This window comes from Semicossyphus pulcher, unplaced genomic scaffold (genome assembly GCF_022749685.1).
Source record: "Semicossyphus pulcher isolate SPU_LCO1_2020_fin unplaced genomic scaffold, fSemPul1.0.p SCAF_2, whole genome shotgun sequence".
Classification (NCBI taxonomy): Eukaryota; Metazoa; Chordata; class Actinopteri; order Labriformes; family Labridae; genus Semicossyphus; species Semicossyphus pulcher.
Window position 1 is genome coordinate 16,010,157 of NW_027211693.1, and position 25,977 is coordinate 16,036,133.

The 25,977-nt window shown below is 40.8% G+C and overlaps 1 protein-coding gene across 1 annotated transcript; it reads left to right on the forward strand.

Moving 5' to 3' along the window:
- Window positions 1-887: 887 nt before the first annotated feature.
- Window positions 888-17,322, forward strand: cenpi (centromere protein I). Its single transcript, XM_069670225.1, has 20 exons — window positions 888-1,090; window positions 2,149-2,286; window positions 2,722-2,840; window positions 3,113-3,220; window positions 4,289-4,337; window positions 4,476-4,522; window positions 4,769-4,858; window positions 4,951-5,082; window positions 6,200-6,343; window positions 7,664-7,784; window positions 8,043-8,137; window positions 10,323-10,440; window positions 10,637-10,701; window positions 10,891-11,000; window positions 11,917-12,052; window positions 13,764-13,888; window positions 14,331-14,379; window positions 14,960-15,178; window positions 16,456-16,497; window positions 16,646-17,322. The coding sequence occupies exons 1-20, from the start codon at window positions 919-921 to the stop codon at window positions 16,757-16,759; spliced, it is 2,193 nt and encodes a 730-aa protein (XP_069526326.1). The 5' UTR covers window positions 888-918; the 3' UTR covers window positions 16,760-17,322.
- The last annotated feature ends 8,655 nt before the right edge of the window (window positions 17,323-25,977 follow it).

Genomic DNA, 25,977 nt, shown 5'->3' on the forward strand with positions numbered 1-25,977 from the left:
GATTCCGGTGAATATGTGTTTGTTTATTATCGTCTCTATTTCACTGCACTGAAATTTTTGGGGGTTTGCAGTCTTGGTCAGAGATCAGGAGATTAATCGATGATAATATACGTGTAAGGTGCCATACAACAGATTGCTGCCCTACGTAAAATGAAGCTGAATGGAATGATTTGCAGTGTTCAAAACATTGTGATATAATTTAAAACTTTTCTAAGACAGTGTCCCACTTATTCTGAATAATTCAAAGACCGCACTGATTTCATTGCAGCTACTTTCCATACAACTTTACTTATATGATTGACTAATCCCACCTCTTCTATTTTATACTCTACATATAGGCCTAGTGCCTATGAAAACTGTTGCTTGTGTAGTGTTTTCCAGAGTGAGTGACAGTGTTTCTGGAAAGCTTTAAACTTTAAATGACATATTTTTCTGCTACATGAGCACCACAAACATTTTTAACCTGCACTTTGGAAACTGGTCATCTCATACTGCAATATCTCAAAACATAGGCAGATAAAACCTTTAAAAAGTGGCCAATGTCACAAGCTAGTTATATCAATGGGTTAAACTCTTATTTGACCAGTACTACGGAAGTTCTTGTGTTCTAGTGCATTTATTTTCGTTTTTTAGAGTGTAGCAGCATTACTTACGAGCTTACGAAGTTGCTTGGCGTACTTTCTTCTCCTGATGCACCAAACTGCACCCTGGGCAACTCCACCACCATTGTAGTACTGGTGACAGTTGACTTTTCGGCGGTTGACGGGACAAGGACTACATTTCCCTCGAAGCAAGAGAGCGGATGGACTATACTGCGCAGGCGCAGAGCAAACGGTCGCGCGGAGGATTTGAGTTTTGTTTGAATGGCTGAAGACAGACGAGTAGGGTAGTGTGTTTTTAAGTTTTAGCAATGTAGATATGGCAGCAAAGCTAAACTTGTCGGGGCCGTCGGATCCAGAAACATCGTCTCTAAACGACCAAACGGTGTCCAGCCGGAGCAGTAACAGGAGTCTGAGAGTCGCGGAAAAGGAGAAAAGGAAAAACGAGGCGGAGGACCCGTTTGTTCTGGCCCTTAAATACTTCACAGACGGTAAGACCCAGACTAAAATACGTCGATAGCAGATGGTGGCATTTCTGTTACCAACGGTACTAGCTAGGGGTCCGGGAATTACGTTGGCGCTATTCCTTAACGTAAGCGAAAGGAAAAACATTCTGTCGAACAACAGAATAAGTCTACAAGAAGCGTATAACGGCAGCTAAGTTTTAAGTTGTTTGATTTGGGGCGTAGCTAAAGGTAACGATGATAGCTAGTGTTGCTCAGTTACTTACTGACTCTTAACTCAGTAGATGGGATAGTCACAAACAAAGCTAACCTTAAAGTTCAGTCAGTAGCCTACTCTTACTTGCAAACACCGCTATTAAATGCTCGATACTGGGGGCCCAACCAGTGGGTTTGTGACGTCATATTTTCCTTGTATGTGTTAGGTCATTTCTACTAAATCAACTGACTGAACTGTTGATAGTTAATTTAGTTGTTAGACTTGCCATGCTACTTATGTGTATTTGAATACAGGTCATAACGTTACATCAATACGTTAAATAAATATTAGTTTATATCAAGGTTGCTGTCATATTTCGTCTCTCAGGAATTTGTGCACTGCTGTTTTCTTTTATAGAAGTGATCGTACCACCTTTTTGTTATTATCCTGAAATACTGTCGCATGTACCCAGAAAACATGCATTAATATAGTTTACCAGCCCACTTTAAGATTGCACACCCATGTCCTTACAAATTGAAAATCTAATAAAAACACTTTAAACACTTTTTTATTCTAGTTCTGTTGTTGTTCTGCACCAAAACCAATTCCTTGTTTATGTAAACCTACTTGGCAATAAACCCAGATTCTGATATTATATGAATGATTTTACACAGCGCTATATTGTAAAAGTTAGTAGTTTTCATGTGCTGGTGAGTAAGCATATATACTGTAGTTCTGGATAGAATAATAAAGTGCATTCTAGCATACAGTTTTGTGCAGTGCCTGATACTGTTACTTGTGTTCCATCTGTTGTCAAGTCACACAACATCAACTTTAGCTGAAGAATCTGTGTTGTTTTTACTTCTAACAACGCCTCTCTCCTCTGTAGTTGAAGCAGGTACTCCTGTGACCGGGAACGATGAGGTGGAAAAGCACCTGGTGCTGGTGGAGAAGGTGGCCTACAATAGAGGACTCACCCCAGAGGCAGTCTCTATTATGCTGGAGTTTGCCATGAGCCTCCGCATGGGTAAGATTGCAGCAGCAACTGCGCACTGGGTATTAATTATGGATTTTCTAGCAGAAGGAAGTCCTGTAAAACCTGTAATATGGGCCATCCATCCATCCTCTAAACAGGGTCACAAGTGACATCACACACAGCAAGCAGACATTGAGCAAACTCAGCACAGACAGATACAAGCTGCCTTTCACTGTTGGGTGGCAGCTTTAACCACTGAGCAACTATGCTGTCCAAAATGTGATACCATCTGGTAGTTGTGCAATGCTGGAGCCAAATATTGCTTATGTAGTCGGCTATATGTTTTATGAGTGTGGTGTGAATCTGTTTCTTCCTTTTTGAAAAGTTTATTAGCACATGTTCAAAGTAGAAAGTGCCTTTTTTTTTTTAAAGTAATAAAATTTGCATCCTGTAACTTATTTTGTTTCTGTGCATCTCTTTGTGTAGGGACGACTCTATGTGCCAGGGTGCTAAAATGTCTGATTCCTGCCACCTCTGTGCCACAAGAGGCTGTTGTTCGAGCTGTGATTTGGCTGGGTGTTGGCAAAATACCTATCAGCACACAAGTAAGTGCAAATTATTTATTGCACTTAGAATTTGTGCTCTTAGTCGTTATTTGTTTCTGTAGCATTTGCAGACAGAGAATAAATATTTTATTTGTCCTATTTCTTTCATCTGTTTACTGTTCATGAATATGTTTATTGTTTGAAAGAGACATGTAATTATAGTGATAAAGAATTTCACATGTGCATGTTGGTTTACCTGCTTTATATTCTGTATGTGTCATTGGTAAGATTGTCATGTTGTTAATCATTTTTGTGTTTCCCTGCATGTAAAGGTTCTGTTCATAAAGTGGGTGTTGACAGTATTTGACATGATTGATGCAAAGGACCAACTTCGCGCAGTCTACGGCTTCATCTTCAGCTTCGTCACAGATGAAAATCTGGTACGTGTCACTTTTGTAAATTAATCATTTCTGTGTGTTTGTGAGCAACACATTTAGACTTAGCCTATTTGTCATGTAAATGAGCCAAAGCGAATTTTTAATAGAAGATAGAAATGATAAATGTCTCACTGTGTACGATTAAGGTGCCTTGGTCATTACATTTCATTTTGCTTTTATTTATTTATTAAGAGGACAATGCTCATTAAAAATCATTTTTGTAAATGTGCTAGTTTTGAAGATGCCATAAAGATAGCATTGTCAACAAAAAGAGCATTAGCAAGTCTGTGCATAAGCCGTGAAGAGCAACAGGAAGTAAGAAGAACATAAGAACAATAATAAAGCAACTAGTATATCCTCTATTCAGTGCATAAAGCCATGCAAGCAAGCAGCACAAAGCAGCAAAACTCAGCCAAGCAATGTTTATTATAGACATTTTATTTACTCGTGCTCACTCAAACGATCAATTTAACAAAGTAAATCTTGATGAAACTGTTGAAAGATGCAGTTACTGGTCAATAAAATAGTTATTTCCCCGACATAATATAAGCTATGCATCACAGAGCTGTAACACAAGGATAGATCATATCAGATTGTCACAAGGCACCAGCCGATAATACATTCATACCCAGCCAAGCTGACTATCTGACAACAGGACCCACACAGACTTTGTGTGATGAATGCAGGTTAACAGCTTCCTGACTTCAAAGACAGATACTGGCTAATCTATAAACGTGCTCAATGCCTTATCACCAGGAGCTTGTTTTGGGAAGCAGATTAACCACATTAACTCTGCAGCTAAATCTAGAAGCCTGCTTATGTCTAAAACTACATGTTTACATGTATATCCTGCATTTTTTTAGTAGAGTCATCGACATTGCTCAATTATAGTGCATAATAAAACAGGTTCCATTCCTTCTCTTCAGTCCTTGCATGTTTGTTTTATTCAACCTTTGAATGATTGTCTATTTTTCTAATGTAATGAAAAGACTACAACACTGTAATGTGGAATTTGGTCCGCTGAACAACTGCTTGGATGTGAAGCTATTATTTTTTGTCACACTTTTTCAGTGTCCTTTCATCTGCCATCTGCTGTACCTTTTGACCAGAAAGGAAAGCGGTAAGTCAAACATTTTCACACCTGAAATATTATCCATATTTGTACTACAATCCCCCTTTCCTCTTGTATTTCTTCTTTGTAGTATTCTCAAAGCTTCTGCAAGCATTATTGACTGCTTTTGTTTTTCCCTTTTCGTAGTGCGAGTCTTCAGAGTCAGGAAGCTACTGGAGCTACAGTCTAAACTGGTAAACATCTTGTTGATTTGATGCCCTTTAGAGACATTTATCAAAGCCCCTACAGCATTTCCCTCCTCACTTTGAACATCTATTCAATGAAAAACTGCAAGATGTTTTTTTACACTGTGCATTTTTCCATTAACTGCTACCCTTCTAATGTCATTGGTTATCGTTTTAGTCTCCTTTATTAAAAAACATCAATCAAAAATGGAGATTTCATATTGAGTATGCTGATATTTGATTGTGTGTCCTCAGGGAAGGCAGCCGTTCCTCCTGCACCTTCTGTCTCTTTACAAAGTGTTTTGCCCTGAACTGGTGACGCTCTCCATTCCATCACGAATGAAGGTTTGTACATGAATGTGCAGTTAATCTTCATTCTGCTGTAATACCCTATGATCTCTAAATCACCTATGAAATTGTCTCGTTTCTTCTTACAGAGCGGGTTTAGGAACCACAACGCCCCCTGGAAATCAGTGTTGATTGGCGTCCAGAAGAGGAACGGGTCCCAGGTTGCCTCCAGCGTCAGTCCGGCCTTCACTGTTAAAGAAAAAGCCAACTCCAGGAAAAGGGTATGGATGTCTCTTTAAGCTATCGGATGCACTGCTAACTGTGTTTGCAACCCCTGCAGTTACACTACAGATACTGCTGCTGCTTGCCAATTCGTTTACAGGATTTCATTATCCCCACACCACCCTGGCATGAACCTGAAAGCTCTGTCGGGTTATCTTCAGGGGTAAAACTGTTATCATGACTTTGCTCTCTACTGAAGCCCTGAGAGGCAAGTTAGAGAAAGAAATTCTGTTAATCATTTTTTTAAAAGTCTAATCTTAATGGTTTTCTCTCCTGTGTTTGTGATTCTAGCTTGCTACCAAAACAATCCAACAAAACTTTCTGTAGATTAAAAAAAAAGTAGAAAATTTGAAAGATTATCCTGGCAAGTCAATTTTTTCACCAGATCTTGATTCATAAACTTTGTCGGAAAATCTGAATCAATCTTTTTTTCTCTCCCTTGCCCCTTTAATACATTTTTCATCTAAAACATGGGTTGCGTCCTTCATACCGGTGCGAACAATGTACCAGTATAAAATTATAGAGGTATTTTATTGTGTTAGGGTATTTTACCCAGATGATGGCGCTATAAGCTAGGTAGCGCTTCGTCACAGACAAGCGCTGTCATGACCGCCAGTGCAACCGCCCCCCTCACAATAATCAATGTTCACGTACGGTAGCTAGCAGGATTGCAAACTCAACATGATGAAAACAGATGGTAGGCTATAAATTGTGTGTGTTTTAAATGAAAATAAATTGAAATAGTGTTGATATAATTTGTATACATGTTTTATTAATAAATACCTATAGAAAACCTTTTTCCATGTGGGACACCCCCACAAACGGGCTGCGTCTTATAGATTTTATGGTACTTTTTGGAGTACATCTCCCCACTGTTTGATATTTTTGATTTCCTTGAATTTTTTTTGATTACTACTATTCTTGTTTTTCTATTATGCTATCTGGTTCTTGTTGTAAAGCACTTTGTAACCTAGGTTAAGAAACGTGCTTTATAAATGTTTTTTTATAGGCAGTGCAATATATGTAGTTTATGCCTTTGTCTAATGTTTAATGTTATTAATGCTCGCCCATGATTGTCCTTATTTATTTCCTTGTTTACTGTGCTTTGTTTCTCAGAAGCACTGCCACCTGGAGCTGCCGGCTTTGAATTCTGTCGTCAATAAACAGGCTCAGACCGAGGCATCCTCCAGCATAAAGCTGGTCCCCCTCGTGCAGCTCCACTCCTTTGCTCAGCTGCTGGAAAATATGCACCGTATCGAGGTAATTCATCCCGTGACAAACCCGAGTTCTTCATCTGTGGCATGCTGCTGACTCAGGGGTATTTACTGTCACTCTTATTTTCAGTTGTTTTCACCTTTTTGGAAACGTCTACCTCAGCTTCAGTTCAGCTGTTAGTCCAGCAGCCAAAACACACCCATACTAGGAACAGATAGAATATCAGTTTACTACTGAATGTGTAAATCAAGCAGCTGTAATGTAATGTATTCCATTAGGAATGCGTTTACTCTACCTGTTTACATTGTGATGTGTCCTCACAGCCACTTGGTGGTGCTGTGTCACTGTTATAACTCTGCCTCTGACAGATACCACAGCACAGGTGGCCCGAGGCAATGATTGGTTTATTAGATTAGAGCATAAACCAGCTTCATGGGCACAGTGCTTATCGTTTGTTTTTCAGACAGGCTATTGCTCTTTTATTCCCGACATTGTCATGGGTTTATACATCATTGATGAGTAATGAATGCGGAGGACTGGAGATGAGATGTATCTGAGTGATGACAAACTTCCATATACAGAGGCCTCTCTCCATAAATGTCTATTTGTCCCGCAGATTCAGTGTCCTGATAAACTAATATAAGTCATTTTAAACGGCTGGCAGACTTTTATGGGTCATGCTACATAAATTCACCCCTTTCACCGCCCACAAAGCCAACGTGGGCAATAAGGCTTTTGGACGGCGGCGGCATCACCACGTGTGTTTATTGCCGGGAAAGCTCCACTTTGTCGGGTCCTAGAAAAGACAGATGAGTACAGTCAATCACACTCGTAAAACTATTCAGCAAAAGGCATTGACAAAGCGATCACTGATTATTTCCCTCATTGCACTGCACTCGAGTTGTCAAAAGCTGAATGGCGCTTTCTCGGTCTAATGATACAGTTCCTCCATAATTATGGAAGAAGTGAGCTGTGTCAATTCACAGTCTGTCTTCTGCTCATTCTCATTTATTTATTATACTGACAAAGTCCCCATATTGGGAGGCAGCTGTTCATACACAGTGAGGGACTGCTTAAAGTGTCCAGTGTGGTGGAGGAAGTGTCCCAGTGCCGCATTAGGGGGATCAATGGATACTGAAGAATTAGCCCAGTAGCAGATTGCTGGCCCACTCACTGAAAACAAGGACAGGAGCATCAGTTTATCCCTTAGCAGGTTTATAGATTGATCAGGAACTGATTTCAAGGAGCTTATCACGCAGCTTTCTGTGTGTTGCACAAGAGTTTTGTTTTTCATCTCTGTACTTCTCCTTTTAGCCTCTCAGTCATACTTTCTTGCTTGTGTTTCCTTCATTTTACCTCCACCAGCTGCCCGCTCAGATGGGCTCATTGCTGGGCTCCAGTCTGGCTCTGCAGTACCTGGACTGTGTACAGGATGAGTCCGCCCTCCTACGCCTCAACTTCTGGCTCGGCTACGCTCTCCACGAAGGTAAGAGGGGAAGAAGAAACTAGCAAACAGCTGTGACATCTTCTCTGAGGAAGACTCATCTAAAGCAGACCTGACCTTGACTTGAACCTGACAACATCAACTAGCTGGCATATCAAAGGGGTTCTTTGAGAGTCGGGTTTGTAAGAGACTGGGGGCGGGGATCTCTTTTGAATGATGCAGCAAATTGGAAATCTTTTCTTTGTAGTCCCTCAGCCTTTTCACTCACTTAAATACCTTCTTTTTTTTATTTCTGTTTAGAGTTTTTGTTCTGTGGCGATGGAGGAGGCTCCCAGAATTCAGAAGAAGCTCTGCAGTTTTTGAGCAAGTTGCTGTCTACGCAGCATTTTCTCCAGGTGAGCGTCACATTTAAGGCTACATCCTCTCTAATATGTTCTGGTTTTAAAAAACACATACACGCCTAGCATCCACACTGCATTGCACTGCACTGCACTTAAAATGGAGACTTCTGGAAAGGCTGCTGTCACTGTTTTACAGCGGCGCGTCGAAGGCTCCTTCAGATGCGGCCAACAAATGCGTCCTCCTTTTCCTGGGATGCATTGTGCGCCAATTCAAGCAAAATGGCGGACTTTTATGCTTTTTTGGTTTCAACTCAATCGCTAGAGATACAAATGTTTAAGAAAACGAAAAGGCCATTGAAACAAGTTATCTTTAAAATAATAGGTTAACTTACATAACATTTGTTATGCTAGCTAGTTAGCCCGCTAGCTACCTGTTGCTAGGTGACAGGAGTGGCGTTTTGTGACACAAGGGTAGACCAGACCGTCTCATTTCAGTTCAGCTTTAACGGTCTACGCAGGCTCTGAATGGAGCATCCTCCGTGGACCGCCTCCTTCAAAGGCTGCAGCCAGTGGATTGGGACACAGCTATTGACTGTATAAAAAGATGGACGACATGTGAAGCCAAAACATTTCGAGCACCCTCTGCTGACTGGTTGCAGTATACATCATAAAGCCCGCCTCCTCCATGCTAACAGATGGGACAGGAGTCAAACTATAAAATCAAAACACACGTCAAATACACTTTTGTCAAACATGGTTTCTGTCATTATAGTAAGTTATTGTCAGGCTGCTTTACGTTAAGTTTTAAAGAGGCCATATCTTTAAATGTATATTCTCACATTTTGGGTTTCACATTTTTGGGTGTTTATTGTTCACAGTGAAAAAGTGAAAACTGCATAATTCCATGTTTTTCCAGAATGACATTTTTTATGGGCCATTCAGATGGGCCGTTCAGAACAGCTGCAGGTTTCTACGTAGAGCCTTGCTTTCGCTGAAATCGACCAATCGTCATTCACCGTCATTCACCTCAGTCTGCCTTTTTGCACCAGCTTGTAGTTAAGTCGTTGTCAAGATTTCAACTTACCATTCCGATACCTCCTGTTGATTCTGGCTCGTACATATAAGACTGATTAACCGATCCTAGAGCGGCCATGTTTTCTACAGCTATGCGGTCACTCCAAATACTGTCAGCCAATCGTGGCTAAAGTCTAATCTTTGAATGGCGAAACGGCTTGTTCATTTCGGGAAGAAGGAGAGGCTCCGAAAAATTAAATTAAAATATGTTTACAATTTTTAAAATGAAACAAATATTACCAGCGTGAATCAAAAACACATTAGAATAATAGAAAATTGATTGCATAGCTAAAATATGTCCCCTTTAATTATTTGATGCTGTAAAAAGGATGATTGACAGCTCTGTTGCTAAACCGGCTCTTGCACCCAATCTGTTCCAGCCTAGCAGAGTAGAAGTTGAATGGCGAGAGGAAACTTAACTGAAACAATCACTACAGTCATTAAAGTTTCCGTATCTGTGAACGTTTGTTCCAGACCAACACACAGAAAGAAGCTGTTCTGCTGTTAAATATGTGCAGCATCTTTGCTGGTTTTATTTCTATAAGTTAAGTGTGTGTTTGGTGGCTAGGGCGGCTTCACCCTCCGATCTCTACTGCACAGCCTCTGGCTTCAAAACACGTCACCGGCGCAAGATGGAAGTGCCCGCCTCGGGGGTATTTTAGCTTCAATTTTGTACAATGAGAGTAGATCCAGACGCATTGTCCATCTTTATATACAGTCATTGGCCCCAAGCAGACTTATGACAACCCTGTCACAAACATCTGCGTTCTGTTCCTGATTTGGTCCTATCAGTCAAGACATGTGGTGTGTTAACTGGTGTGTTTTGCTTCTTGTGCATAATCCTAATTCTCATATACACAGTAGGCAATGTCATCCCATGTGGATGCTCAGTATATGGAATGTTCAGGAGATGCGTTTTTCAGTGTGTTTATAATGGACTGATTATTTCTAACAGGGTGCCAAAGCGGGACATTGTTGTTTTAAATCACTTTAATAATGAGTAACTGTTAGTGTGGATGTCGCCTCAGGGCCTGATCATTTGCAACCTCACACCTGTCATTCAACATTTCCTGTATTCATTAACTTCCACCCACATGCTTGGCTGACAAACCTAAATTGAGCGTGGATTTCACAGTGTTTTAAACTTGACACATTTCTCCACCAGGAGGGCTTTTCCAGTTCCGAGGCTTTTCTCTACAAATTTCTCACTGTTTGGGACGGCTCCCTCCTCTGCCCGCAAATCCTCGGCCTGCTGAGCAACATCCCCGTCGTCCCCAGCTCCCGTGAGTTCTGATTGCCTCCGTATTTAATGTTCTTTTCTTAGTGAAATCTCTGGCAAACACACAACTGTTATCCTGCACAACTTTGCTCTACATTTAGAGAAAAACGCAACCTGCCATATACACCCAAAGATTTGCATCCTGGTGCATTGAACAGTAAAACTGGAAATGCTTTAACCTTCTGTCTCCTCCACTTCAGAAATAGGACGGCTTCTCTTTGAGCCTCTCATGCAGCTCTTCTTCTCATCCTCGCTGTTTTTCAAGGTAGGATTTCCTCACTGCGGCACAAGCAGAACGAGCTCGCTGCTTCTGCTGTGCTTTAATTAAAAAAACCTCCTGTAATAGGCTAATAGAGAAGATAAATAGTGTTTGTCTTTTTATGAAGCACTCATTATGGGTCCTGTATTAGCTTACTGTTTAAATTACTGTGCGCTTTTTCCTCTGTGTGTGCAGTGTGGACTTATGGAGTGTCTGAACAACATGCTGTTAAAGTGGCTGACCTGGCACTCTGTGTACGCTCTGGAGGACGACCTGGACATCAGCCTCAACAGCCACACCTCCATGTGAGTCTCGCATCTCCTCGCTGCTCCTTGTTTACGCCCTGAGCATAAACAAGCAATAGACCTGAATCACTTTGTGGATTTACTCGAGCTTACAAGGGTCATTGCTCTTTTGGCTTTTACTTTCGGTCGCATAAATGCCTCCTCGACTCTAATCAGTTGTTACAGATTTAATAAACGTGTTCAGATGTTGCCTCCGTTTTATTCCCTGTGGGATAGTGTAATGAAAAGTGACTAACCTTTATAGGTGTCCCTGTTGATTTGCCAAATCGTGTTACAAATATGAGACTTAATGCATCTATTAATTTGAATTAATGTCTTAATGTGTTTTGAGACAACGTTTTGGACTCGCAGAGCAACTTTTCCCATTGAATTTAAGCCCTGATTCATCCATTTGCAAACGGCTAAGGCAGAACGTGTATCGACATGTTTCCCCTTGTAGTTTTGTGCCCATTTATTTATCAAATCCTTTAAATTGAAATTTATTGGGAGACAGAAACAGCCCTATTATCCGGCTAAATGGGTTTCCAGCTTCCCAATAGAAGGGCGGAGTTAGTGTCGATTATGTTTTAATACCTGGGATTCATCAGCGTGGAGTCCTCACATGCAGTCTCACAATAAATAATCCAATAAGTGGAGAGATCCATTTTTATTCTTTGCCATTTGTAAAATCACCTCTGGTATTTATCTTTAGAACAGCACCGAGATAGAAACCATTGATTATGTATTTGTGAACACTTTCCCAGCTCTGATTCAGTGTTTGTCCTTTGTATTGTAACGACCTGCCTCATGCCTGCATTAGGAGCTTTCCTCATTTTAAAGAGCCAAACAGCTGTCTGGTGTTCCATCTTTCCCTCAGCCTCTCTCCTGGTGTTCTGGTTAAAGTGTGTCTGACTGTCTGCTCTGCCCTCCGTCACAGAAACATGACTCTGTCAGGGTTCAAGGACTCGGTGATGGAGCTGATCCTCTTCGTGGGTCGGCTGGCGTCTGTGGGCCTTCAGCTTGAAGGCTGCCACTCTCTCCTCCTCAGCTTCATCCTGGACTTCTATGAGACGGTAATGGAGCTGATGATTAATAACCCTTTCCCACCAAAATGAGTGCGTTGACGAGGGTTTTCCAGACCTGAGTATACCCGCTAATAAATGCTCTTTTTTTCAATTGCCAGTGGAATATACTTTTCTGTCTCTTTTCTGCTGTGTCACCATCTGATTTCCTGTCGCCTTATTTCTTCTTCCCCTCGGATCAAAGGAAGCCCTCTCACCTCAATGTCTTGCCAGTGTTGCTGCATCTTGCACGAAAAAAAGGACAAATTCACCTTTGTATGTTGTTCTTCTGTATTTAAGCGACAGCAGCCAGAACTTCAATGCCCGTCATAGCATCGCACCGGAAAGGGGGCGAGGCGATAATTACCCGTGTCTGCTGCAGAGTCATTTGACCCGGGTCTGAATGACAATTGAAACCTTTCCCTCTAAGCTAAAAAGCCGAGTGTTAGCAGGTTTTTTGACCAGTGGGAAAGTGGCTTAAATTAGGGCTAACTAACCACAGTGAAACACTAACGCCCCTTGCGGTTAAGCGGTTAACCGTCGCCCCAGCTGCTGCTCGAGTATGTTTTGTTTGTTTCAATACAGTGCGTCTCCTAGACGGTTAAGCATTATCAGCATGAGTAAACACAGCATGAGCGGTGTAAACACGAGTTTATTAACCACCACTAAGTTCGTATACTTAATTGTTGAAATGAAATCCGTGGTGGTGACGGGCTAGTTGTTGTTGTTGTTGTTGTTGTTGTTGGCGTTGGCGTCACATAACCGCAGTCATGCGGTTACCGTTACAGCCCTAGATTAAATCTGCTTTGGATCTGTTACTTGCATGTCTGACCTGTGCAGAACAATGTTGGTGATGTTGGTGCTCACCTTAAATATTTGGAAGCCACAAGTGTCCGAACATGCAAGAGAGTCTCATGTGGAAACTTTTTCTGACATTGAACTTCTCAGTGAAATTTGAGATATCTTTTTTTTTCAAGCTGTTAAACATTTGCATTGAAAAATGTTCATAGTTTTTAGTATTACTGTTTGTTTAATTGAGACAGAAGAGTAAAACCTCCATAAGTACTGGACATTTTTGGTTGGACAACAAAGACATTGCAGACAGATTAGTATGATTCAAAGTGGAGCACTGTTTACCCTTTTTATCTTTTACCATTTCTAAGATACAAATCCTATTTTGAGGGGTTCCTGGTCAGGTCAGCAGCAGCAAATCAACAGCATAGAGAAGTGTTGCAAAACAAAATAACTTCAAAATGAGAATACATTTAGAGAATAATTAGGATCACAAAAACATGGGGAGGACAATGCAAAACTGATCAAATAACAGCAGTTTATATGAGAGTGACTATAAAGAGATGCTCCGTAGATTCAGAATTCTTTAAAATACATTAATGAAAGGTGACAATTATCACAGTAATTCCTCATATCAAAACTTAAACTATATAACACTTTAGAAACACGCTGTCTGTGTGACTCCAATTCAAAGAGAGGGAGGTTTCAAAAGCATTCAGAAATAACACTTTATGTCTGATTGAAGCATGTTACAATAAGAGGGTGCAGCACACATGGTTTCAGGAGCGTGGGCAGCTCCCAGTTGTATTTTAACCAAGAAAACTGCATAAATACAAACATAAGCACAACATAGATAAGGATGTTGCAGCAGGAAGTTTCATTTTTTACCCTCTGAGGTTGTTCACAAGATATTCCTCTCCTCCTCCTCCAGGCGTGTGACACGTTTCTGAAGTACGGCCTCCCCCTCGTGTTGATGCCTCCACCTGGTGTCTTTTACCCAGCCCTGTTTGCCACTGACCCCGTTAGCGTGGACAGACTGGCCTACATCATGTACAGGTGAGGACTCCTTATCTCTGTGCCACAACCATGCAAACGGTAGCAACACCATTAATGTAGAGTGTCGTGTGTTTATGCATATTTGATGACTAAAGAGTACTGCAATTAAATGGCTTCATTGTATCATGTGTTCGTGTTTGATTTATGATCACGAGAGGCTACGGGGCAATACACTTAATCCCTATTCTCCTTTTTAATGTAGAAATCAAGCTTCATTTATAACACCCGCCTTTAATAACACAAATCCTCACAGTGTCGGCTAATTGACGACACCCCAGGGTACTTGAATAATTTGACCAAAGCTGAGCTGTAAAAACGGCACGGCAAAAGGAAATTAAAACATAATTGCTTTATATTTTTTGACAGAGCATCCAGAACTATTTAACAGGAATTCACGCTCACAGAGGTCACTTGTCTTTCTCTGTTTCTCTTTCTGATTCAGGTACAAGGTGAACCTGACATCAGCCAAGAGTCAGGAAAAAGCCACAGAGGTAAAAACAAACCACTTCTTGCTTGCTGTAGAAGTCTGAAAACAAAGCATTCTGTAATTTGCATTGCAGTGATACTCTTATTATGTAATTTGGTCCAGTGCACCGAGTGCTTGACAAACAATGTGGAGGGAATGATGTTTTTATCAGCAGTGATTTGTTTGAAGAGCTAATTTAAAAGTTATCTCGAACGGAGGATTTGAATGCATTTCTTGGCCGTTTGTTTATTTTGATTCACTGTGGAAGTTTTCATAAATTTTGCATCGAGGTGTTTAGGAATTCAAAAGCATCCACCTACAAATGACCTTTAATCCACCCTCAGATGAGGACTAGAAAGGCTGTTGATTTTAATACATCTGCCGCTGAGGTTCTGTGATTTAAAAAAAGAACATGTCAGGCAGCCTGTGCCAATCCCCGGGAAATGTCAGTGCCACTTTTTATTATAAAGATGGACTTGGTAAATGGCATTCAAATTAATCAGCACAACCACACAGGTATAAAACTCTTAATATGATGAGCCGTTTAGTTGGACTTCTTTCCCTCTCTTCTCTTCTAATTTTGATTTCTGATTCCCGTTTTCCAGCAGGCCTTTCACATCAGCCGTCAGACGTTCCGTGAGTTTAACCACTACGGCGTCATGATGGCGAACTGCCTCTGGAACTCCAAAATGTTTTATCCAGAGATGGGCGTTCAGCTGAGTGAGGAGCTGCTACTGAAGAGCAACGTACCACAATACTGGACCAGCTTCGACTTCATCCACCACCCGGCCTTCATGAGCTACGCCATCGACTTTCACCAGAAGGTGAGTGTGGGCCATGTTTTACAAAGGAATAGAGTGCTGCATGGATTATGTATTGGGCCTTAAAGGGTGGGGTTTCCAGGATGTCCATCTCTCTGTTTGTACATCCTAACTTGCATATGTTACATCATCTCATGAACACCTGGAGGGAATATCTTCAAATGTGGCTCTAACATCGATTTTAGAAATGGATCTGAAGGTCTAACAGGGGAATATCTTTGCATTTACTCCCTAAAAGGTCAAAGGTCAGATGTGAAATCATTAAGTCCTGAAAAACACTTTTCTGGCAATGATTCCAGTCCCATTCTCCTGAATGCAATATCTCAGCAACTCCACATATATATACATATTTTTCGTAGCTTAAAACAGTGGGGAAAACACAAAACAGCACTGCGGCATCTTGTAAATAGGAGACGTCGTAGCTGCCTGGACCCGGAAACAGTTCAGTGCGGAGATGTGGCGACACCACTTAACAACTTTAGCTGGATTATAGCGCCACCGTCTGGGTAAAATACCGTAACATAATAACATACCTCTCTGCTTTTTATACTATTATATTGGTCGCACCGGTATATAGGAAGCAGCCCACTTATTAGATGGAAAAAAATTTAAGTGCGAAGGGCAATGTATTCTTTCAAATATCGATGCTTCTTTAGTTTGATCAACTTCACAAATGAAAACCAATTTTAAGTCCTAATGCAATTATAAGACACAAAAAGCTAACATTACAAACTCAATCATGGTCACATGACTTTGATGTCACCACCACAGGTCTTCTTTATCCGATTTGTAACAACTGCCGTTTTTTAGCACTTATTTCTTGTATACAAATTACAAATTACAAATAACCCATTGCAAAGACGCAAACTCATTTCTGGTTTTTAGGACTCATTCCTTCAACACTGTATTTGGGTAGGATGCTACTTCCTGCAGACCACATATCTGTCCCTTCACACAAAATCTGCTCCAACACTTTTGCTAATTTTTAATCTATTAAATCCCGGTGATGGATCAGCATGCCGCCAGTCTTTACAGTTTAGTTAATAGACTTTCAGATGAGACTTGAAGACAAATGTAGTATTAATGTATCTTTCAAAGAAGATACATTAATACAGAAGGACACTCAAGTATTAATGGGCGCTGCATGAGATGTGGCTTTCATCATGTTTAATAATACACGCACCTCTTCTTGGTTTGGTCCAACTGCAACATCCAGCCGTGATCTTGTGAGATTTAACACGGTGGGCTGACAATGAATATTAATGTTGTCTCTTTATCAGTGTTGGCCAGGGAGGAAGGACGTGGACCTCAATTCCATAAAGGTATGACGTGTCTCTTTTTCATTCCTGCATTTCTAATAGACTTCACATGTAGTTTGATGCACATCAGTCATACTTCAGAGATCACGAGAGCCCGCTTTGATCATGTAAGGCTTTAGATGTCTTAGATGTGTTTCTGTGTGTGTTTCAGCTCTCCAAACCGTGGAGCTGGTACCTGGAGTATTTGATCACTCAGGGCTACGACGGCCTTAAACAGTTTTTTCAGGGAAACATCAGTCGGCAGCAGACATTAGGCGACGGCTAGGTCAACAGCCGGGGCGACGGTGTGTCCACGCAGCAGAGGTAGAGGCTCGACTCAGTGTGAAGGAAAAACAACCACTTGCATCCTGCCTATTTTTTAAAGACTTGTACATATTTCATCTTCTTTTCTCTTTCAAGCGAGCAACATGCAAGAGCGTCTTTTTATGTACAAAGATTTTCATGTGTTTATAATGACTTCTTACTTATAGTATTGGCCATTCAGGACTAATAGAGCAGAATACCCTGGCGGCCCAAGCAGTGTCAGTAGTAGGGTTAAGCTGAGTGAACACGTTAAACAGGGAGGATTGTATTTTTATTGCAAAAAAAGGAAAGAAAAACTGAAGGAGGGTCATTGAAACAAACTTTGACCTGTCAGGTTGGTGAGAAATATGCACAAAATCTTATATTGACATGATACATTCCTTTACGTTAAGTTCCTTTTTTTTTTTTGCAATAGAAATCAGTCATCCCTTGTTTAATGTCAACACTCCAACCTTGAACCAGCTCCTCCATTGAAACCCATTTTTCTGTAGCTTCTGTTTGTTTTCTTGTACAGCTTTTTATGTTCATTACCTGCTTCTTGCACATTGTTTTAAATAAACAAGTGTAAGACTTTTACTTTAGAAGCAAATAAAACCAAACTTTTGTGTGTTCATAACATAATACTGCAGTACATCACTGTTTTTAAGTGCACGATTTTTGGTCTGTTGCCCTGATGTGAACCTGAATTTTGCCTCATCAAATTGTACATGGATAAGTATTCTGATGCATTACAGTCAGGTTGACACTCACTGAAGAACATATGAAATACTTGAAACAACACAAAAGTGAGGTTTAGACTTCTCCACAGGAACTTTGATAAAACAGCACAATGTCACCGTTTTTTGATGATTTGATCACTTTGTTTGGTTAAATGTAAAACAAAAAGAAAAGTTGGACATGTTTGAGGGCAACATCTTTAAATGTTTTCTTCTGGTCAAAGACGATTAATCTGAGGGCATATATTCACATTTCAAAAGCTGGATCCAACAAATGTTTAGCATTTTAACTTAAACAAGCAGTGCTCTTACTTTTCTAAAAAATAGTTTAAAGCTCCTGTTAGGGACTTTCATTTTGTGTTGATTTTGGCGCCCCCTGTGGACAAAGCCGTACCTCTTATCTCTTTGCTGATTTTGTCCTGTACATGTTTAAGTGGTGTTTTTTAACAAACAATCATCCTGCTTTCTTTAGTCATATGTATCAGTCACTTTAAACTTTTGCCCTGGAAAATGTAAACAAAGGCAGTGTGCAGTTAATCGCTTCGTCTGACACCGCCCCCGCCAGCAGTTTCAGCCTTAACAAATAACTATATACAAATAATCAATCTTGTTGTTTATGGTCTGGTTTGCTTTTGTAGGTCATACAGAGTAATCAGAATTAATTTCAGTCTGTTTCATAACCATCGAAAAACTCACAGGAGCTTTAAGGCCAGTCAAGTGTATGTTGGAGATCAATTTTGTAAACATGAATCCCTGGAAATGTTAGAAACAGGGTTTGCAAACTGAGATCCATCTGATGTTCAGATGATGCACCCTACAGATCTCATGAAGACGTTTAGTGGTTGTCACCCCTGAGGACCGGAACTCCCCCATGTCGACATGTTTTTTAACCACTTTTTGCTCTTTGGATGCATTTCAGGGCAATCTATTTGATTATCTCAGATGGCCCTAATCATTGCAAAGTGTTAATGATTTTTAGTATGTCTTGATCACAATAATAGTTAGAATACGTAAAACTCTGGCCAAAGGGAATACATTTGGACATAACTATTTAAGTTTCAATCCACTACCGGAAGCTGAAGAGGCTCACAGAGCAGAGGACTTACTCTCTCAACCTTGAGCCAAATTTCCTCCTGTCAGGTTTTTGGATGCGTCCCCGCTCAGCTGCACCTCCAGACCCTCCTCCTTCTCTCATTACGCACCGCGGAACTTTACTATCAGTGTTTCATTTTACTCCAACTCTAGCTTTCTCGGATCATAATATCACATGCTTAAATCCAGCGGAAGAAACCCTCTCCGTGTGTCGTGCCGCCGGTGTGAGTGAGCGGGAACCACCTTAAAGAAAGCAGCCCGCTGATGTCAGCGTCACAGACTCACCGACTCCTCCGCCGGCACAGCGCTGCGCCTCTCCGCCGATTCAAATCTTCCTCTGCGCTGCTGCTCTCCTCACTTTTCTTCAGCTCATGTCGCGACTGCATCCACGGGAGTAGCTCTCTTACCATCCTCTTCACCAACATATTCAACTGAGCTGTGTCAGCGCTACCTGAGCCAAATCCGTGCCTCGGGGAGAGAAAGGTAAGATTGTTCAATGCTGTTTCTTTTTAAAGTGTTTACTGCATGAGATGCGTGGTAATAGAAGCCGGTTAACCTCACATCCAGGGCGCACAGAGGGACGTGCTGTGAGTGTTTCATGCTTCTTAAATCGTCTTTTGTGCATGTTGGATGTGGTGCTGCTGTTAGGATACTGTGCGTCGTCCTGGTCACAGTTTGCAGCTGGATTTTTCTCCAACCAGACGACATCCGTGTGATGGATGGGGCTTACCCATGAGCTTCAGGATAACTATATACACTCTGGGTTATGTGTGTGTGCTTTTTGCCGGAGGAGCTGGCAGAAAAATAGGTGCTCAAGTTGACGTTTTGGCTGCAAATTTGAAAAATCAATGTTTACGTTTCTTTTCTCTTCGTTATTCTGAGCATCGTGCAGCTCCCAGGCTAATTAGAAAGACGCACAGACAGCTTCCCCATTCAGTTCTTTCGGATCAAAAGGAAGTACAATTTACTGATAAAGTGTGCGCTTGTTTTTGTTGAGATGAAACGAGGGGAATAAAAGCCTGCCAGACCTTTCTCTGTAAGTTTCCCTGTAAGTCTCGCTCCCTGCAGAAAAAGGGGATCGTATTTAGGGCTTTTTCTGCCTCATCAGTGTGTATGGGTGGAGACTGACGTGCGATGGCAGACTGAGGTGTTGAGCCAGATTTGAACTCTGGATGTCGCGAGTAATTATGGTTACAATTACACGGTTTGCGTCTTAAGCCCCAGGACGCATCGCAGTATGACAGTATGGGATAATTTTGAGAAATATTTCGAGGGAGGAGTAATCCCTCCTCTTTGGACCTGACAGCAGTAGCTTTGTTTATCTGAACCCAAATGTAAACATAGTAGACCCATTCACAAAAAACATAAGAGCTGAACCTGCACGAGCACTTGGCCTACTGATTGACAAGTTTACAGCACACAACTAAATTAAAGTTTGTTTGCATCCTATATTAGAAATGTTCTCCCTCTACAACTTCAAATGCCTACGTATGTGGATTATCCTCATGTTGATATATTTCTCCACTGAAATAGTGCTCCATTGAAATAATGGAGCTGTGTCAAACTGTTACACCATTTTTAATTATTTATAAATGTATCAGCTCAAATTAATCAAATACAAACAGGAATTCCATTCATAAAAATGTAATCACCTCAGTTTTGAGCATTCTCTTTATGTCGCTTAACAGGCTGGTTTTGTGTTCTTTCATCTTTGATCATAAAGCTCGGTAACTGTTGCCGTTCATGGCTCAGTCCAGGATGAAAATATGTGTCTCTGGAAGCTTGTTTTGTTTAAAAAGGGAGCTGAATAATGTCACTCCCAAAAGGGGCATGAAATGACATCCTGCCTCAGAGCAATTCCTCTGAAAAATGACTTCTGTTGTCATTCTGCGGGACCTCTCAGCGCTATCAATCTGCATTCATTTAAAATTGGCTTCAAGTAATTTTCATGGACAGTAATCTTCCTGTACCTACACTGAGAGATCGTTTCTCCCAGAGACCAAAAGCCTAACCGGGGCACATTTGAATATTCTTCAGGCAATCCAATTTGATGTGATGATAGGATTGTACGCCTTTTGATCTTGAAGACTGCTGCAAAGGAGAAAAGCAAAATATAAGACTAATAAGTCAGCAGATAGTGGGTTTAATTATGGTTAATTATCATTAAAAGATGTTGTGATGGCCATAGCAGCTTGCACATTATGTGTTAGTCTTTGTATCCAGATTTGGCAAAGGGAGGCTGTTTTTCTTAAGGCGCCTCACAGAACTGAACTACAATAGTGAAAGACGCTAAAAGGATTATGAGGATGTTCTATTGTCACAGCATCTCTCCATCTACATGCCTTCTGGTCATGTTTTATGTTATGCATTTTCAACACTACTGCCTCCAGCTGTGTTTTGGAGGACGGAGATTAAATTGTACAGCATCATCTCATTTTAAAGTCCCTTTTTTATTCTTAAGATGGCAGTGCCACTGTCACTTGAATCAGATAATGTGAAGCTAGTGGTGCCCAGCGTTTTTTTGTTTAAACTCCCACACAGTCCTGTCAGAAGAACTAAATTACCTCTTCATAGGCACCAACCTTAATTCTCTACATGTTTTCCTTTTATATTAATTTCCTACTGGATGCCTTTTAACACTTTTAACAGTGTAAACATTTGATATGATTACAGTATTTTTTCCTACGATTAAATATCAATGTTTGATTCATTTGGTCAACTTTGCATTTGTCCTACCAATGGAGTGACAGTGCTAGCCCATCTCAACCACATTAAGCTATATCATTTATTCTTTACTTTAAGGTATTGTTTATCCATTTAGTTAAAGGAATGATCTAGAATATTTTCATTTAAATAAATGTGTGTTAAGTCACTATCTATCGCTGAATGAGGTAACACAATGGTGATTGAGCCTATGGCCCACTGATGAAAGCCTTTGCATTTGCAGTATTACAGACTGGGTGTCTGGTGCGAAAAATCACAAGCGGTGCCCAGTTAGTGACGCGTTTTCCATCACCCAGCAGTGGTTGGTCTGCCAGAGAGGGTAGGCGGAGCTAAGCGGCTGCTTTTCCGGTCTCTGCAAGTGTTGCCAGTAAACAGTAATCTACTATGGCTGAACAAACAAAGAAAAGATCGATGACTACAGATACAACTTCAAAAATAAGTGAAAATCCAAAGAAAAAGAAACAAATTTGACGCTCAGATGAAGGAAAACAGTCTAAAAAGCAAAGCGACCGTCAGCGAGGAAAATTCAAGAGTTACAACCGGAGCCAAGCGTAGATGTCTGGTTATCTGGGATGTATGCGCCCACAATTGTCGTTTATCACCATAAGGTGCCGCCAAGTAGAATGAAACTGAGAACTGTGAGATTGTATCTTTAAGTGACCTAATTGAACTTCTACTTATCAAACTACTTCAGCCAACTATCCATTACTTTAGCAAACTATCACCTAACCTATTAGCCAAATACTTCACATACATTTAGCTAACAGACTGTTATACACTACATTTAGCTTGTTATTTCAACTGTTTATTCATTAGTTTAAGCTAACTAATTCTGTATCCACTACGTTTAGCGAGCCATTTCAACCGTTGATTCTTCACTTATAGCTAACTAACTGTTTATCCACTACTTTTAGCTGGCTACTTCATATATTTATACGTTACTTTTAGCTAAGTGACTGATTATACACTACATTAAGCTAGCTGTGACCACTGTTTATTCATCACTTTTAGCCAACTTACTGTTTATCCACTACGTTGAGCTAGCTATTTCAACCATTTATTCATAGCTCTTAGTTAACTATTTATTTTATGTGTAGCTAGCCACTTTAACTGTATTCCTTTTAGCTAACCAGCAGTTTATTCACTGCTTTCAGCTAACTTGCTATTTATTATTTACTAAGTGTAGCTTGCCATTTAAACCGTTTATTAATTACTTCAGCGTTTCAGTAGTTTTATCATTGCTTTTAGCTAACTATTTCAACTGTTTATCTATTAGGCTCCCTTTAGCTTAATATTTTAGCTGTTTAAGTTTATGTATGTACAGTTATCATATTGTTGCTGTTAGGTCTAACTAATTGACTTGTTCAGTCAATATTTATCTTAAGACTTCTCTGCTTTCTTTCTTCGACTGTTTTTCACACTCTCAAAAGCACTCAATATGTTGATATGTTTTTCCCATTTCTATTTTACAAATGTTTTAGCTACAATACCTCTTGCCCAGCAGTTGAATCCAGTGGAATACAAATAAGCTAACCCTGGATTCATTGTGTTAAGACGTTTGTATTTCTCTGCCTTTTCACAGTTTTGGGTGTGTGAAAGGTTAATCCTAAATATGCAGTCCTTCAAAGCGGGGAGCTGGCTTCTTTCATGGTGTGTTTTCATCACCTCTGATGAATCCTAAACATGTATTTTGGGATTGCATTATTTATGCCGGTATGTGGGGAGCAAGCTGTGTTAAGGATTGTCTAGGGCATGTTTTTCTTTCCCTTTTTTTTTATATTCAGGAGAGTGATCTGAAAATGTCATCCTATGTTAAAGTCTGCCCCGGGTCTTTAGTAACTCTAGCGGAGCGTTAAGAATTAGCAACCTACCAACTGCTGTAGTGACATTACATATTTTCACTGAGAAGATATTTCATTTACAATGAAAAGGTGCTTGTGGGTCAGATGCTGTGGTTGAATGTAAGCTCTGCGATCATGAATAATTAGTCTGGTGTGTAATTTCTCTCCACGCGGGGAAGTGAGTTTACAAGTTGTGACCTCATGCAGTCAAACTGGTCAAACTGCCACAGTGATTTAATTACAGCTGACCCTAGCTTTGACCTTATTGATGTCACTTTGCTCTCCAGTGGGGCAGATGAAGACCTCTGTGATTTCTTCGTATGGCATTCAAGTGCTGGACTGAATATTAACAAGAAAATACCTTTTGTGACTCAACTTTTCCCTGTATTTAAAGGATGTCTTCTTTTTGCAGCATTTGTCTAAGCTCCCCTTTTTCTTTACACAAGTGTAATTAGCAATATGGCACTGTATTCCCACTGGAGACTGCACACGGCATAAAATAGCTGCAGATATCAAGGCTCATTTTCCTCTCTTCAGAAGAAGCCATTTGTTGCTACTGACTCCTTCACAGTATGAAAAACAACTTACAAAATGCTTGATAATCCACTGAGCCTGTGTCCCATGAAGCGTTAATTGGGTTTAGTCTGAGTTTCTCTGCTGTATTTGGTCTTGCTTTGGATTGATGTTTGAATTTCTAACCAAGCATGCAGAGAGCAGAGAACATGTCAGATTGGATGAGTTAGCCAGCGTCTGTGTCAGTAGGAGGTAGACAGACCAAATTAAGTGCTTGCATATTTTGTGGTTGACTTACACTAATGCTTGACTGGTAATCAGCTGAAGAGTAGAAGGATATCCATCTGGAAGTAATCTTAAAAAAAAAAAAACTTGTCACATTACACTCTTAACTGTCACATCCATCTATGTCTTCTTAATTGGGTCATCTTTTTTAGCTGGCAATTAGTCATATTTGTAAATACTTTTATTCTCAGTAATTCCAATGAAAGGACCACAACCAAGAATGAACTGATCTGGTTACTGTGCCTGTGTATCCAGATCTTGATATATTCTTATTCCCCCGTGCATGTGACCTTCATTGCTGTCCACAATTATTCAGAACACCCACCTGAGCGTTCATCTTAACAAACATGGACGTTGTTGTTTACGCTGAGCTGATCCCTTGTTGTCCTGATGCTGAAAATACCCTCTAAAGCTCCAAATCCACAGCTGAAAATAGTCCACAACAAATGCACTTTTTTTTTCTTGTTCAGGTTGCTAAAAACTACAATGTTTTTTTCTAGGAAGTAATCCACCCTTTTCAACATAAGAATATAAACATGTGGCCTGTTTTTATTTCTGCCCAAGCTTGAAAATCTGTGTTTCACTGTTCTCTCTGCTGAATATTTTAGGTTAGGTTGAGTCAGAGGTGTCCTCTTTTGCACCTTTGACTGCACCTAAAGTAACGTCAAAGGGTACACTTGGGGTACACTTGGGGTAGACTTGTAAATCTATGCAACAGGGTAAAAAGTTGAACCTCTGGAGAGACGATTTTAAGATAAACAGGGACCAGATTTGTCCTTTCATTGACATTAACAAACTTGGCCACCCTGTCCTTTATTTCTCAGGTATATCAAACGTTGCAAAGTTTCCTTTTGACAATCAAGTTACTGTTTAAAAATGCAATTATAAATGGAGTTCAAAAATGACAGTACAATAATAATCTTTAAAACATAATTAAGCAGAACAAAATTGCTTTAATTAACAGATGACAGCTCTATGCTCCTGCTCTGCATAACAGCAGCTACTATGCACCCAATTCACCTATCATGTTTTGGAGGTGTGAGCTACTATTTTCCATATATCCTGCCCTGTATAACCTCTTTTAACATCGCTGACCACAGAGCAGCTGTTTCTCGTGCATCCACGATTCCTGTCCAACAAAAGTGGCACCGACCACAACCAAACACCCCAGGCCCTCCTGGAATAAAAATATCTCAGTACCCTGTCAAGTGGCTGTCCCTCCAGAGACCCAGACGGACGGATAGTTGTCGTACACCTTGGAGCATCATCATCCCGAGCTCCGTGGCCATAGGACAGCTGTGCTCAGTCAAGCAGGCTGCAACAGTGCCATCATCTCCCCGCACCTCTCCATCATCCCCATCCTGCGCGGAGAGACAGCAGAACGGACAAATGGGGGAAGAATGGGGATAGAAAAGCAATTTGCTAACTCCATAAATTCCTGCGCCTGCGGTACCTATCCTTGGCCACAGTGACTGCAAGCTATTATTTAGAATCTGGTAACCGATGCTTTCCTATTAACATTAAATGGGCTGGTGTCTGCGGGTTGTCTCACACGACACGTTTATGCAGGTTATTTACAACCCGACACTGCGGGCCTTGCTCTCAGAGCTGCTGCGAGGGGCGGATCACTATGTGGCCCCGTGTGGCAACTCATCCTTAACATGGCAGGAAGGGAGGGGGAGAGGAGAAGCGACCAGTTGCTTAATTTACAATTTGTAACTAAGGGCAGAGGGGATGTCGTTAGCGTGTTAGAAAGGAGATGCGTAAACGACACAGAAAGGAAAGCATGAATGACTAAGCTTGCATGAGTGCAGATTTGTGTTCTTTCTCTTAATCTTCTTGTACTTGTCTGAGTGTAAGCTTGTGTTTTTGGCCACGCAAGCCGAATGGATTTAGAGATGGCAATTGGGCCTGCTGCAGTAATTGTAATACCATTGTTTCACAGTGTTCCCGCATACACCGATTACAATACCTACCCCTCCCCCCATGGACATGTTCTTGTTATTAAT

What these genes read in the sequence shown, in the direction of transcription:
- cenpi (XM_069670225.1), top strand. Translation starts at nt 919, where the DNA reads ATGGCAGCAAAGCTAAACTTGTCGGGGCCGTCGGATCCAGAAACATCG. An exon ending in CCATTCCATCACGAATGAAG is followed by an intron (nt 4,859 to 4,950) that starts GTTTGTACATGA and finishes TTCTTCTTACAG; the next exon opens with AGCGGGTTTAGGAACCACAA. An exon ending in CCCCGTCGTCCCCAGCTCCC is followed by an intron (nt 10,441 to 10,636) that starts GTGAGTTCTGAT and finishes CCTCCACTTCAG; the next exon opens with AAATAGGACGGCTTCTCTTT.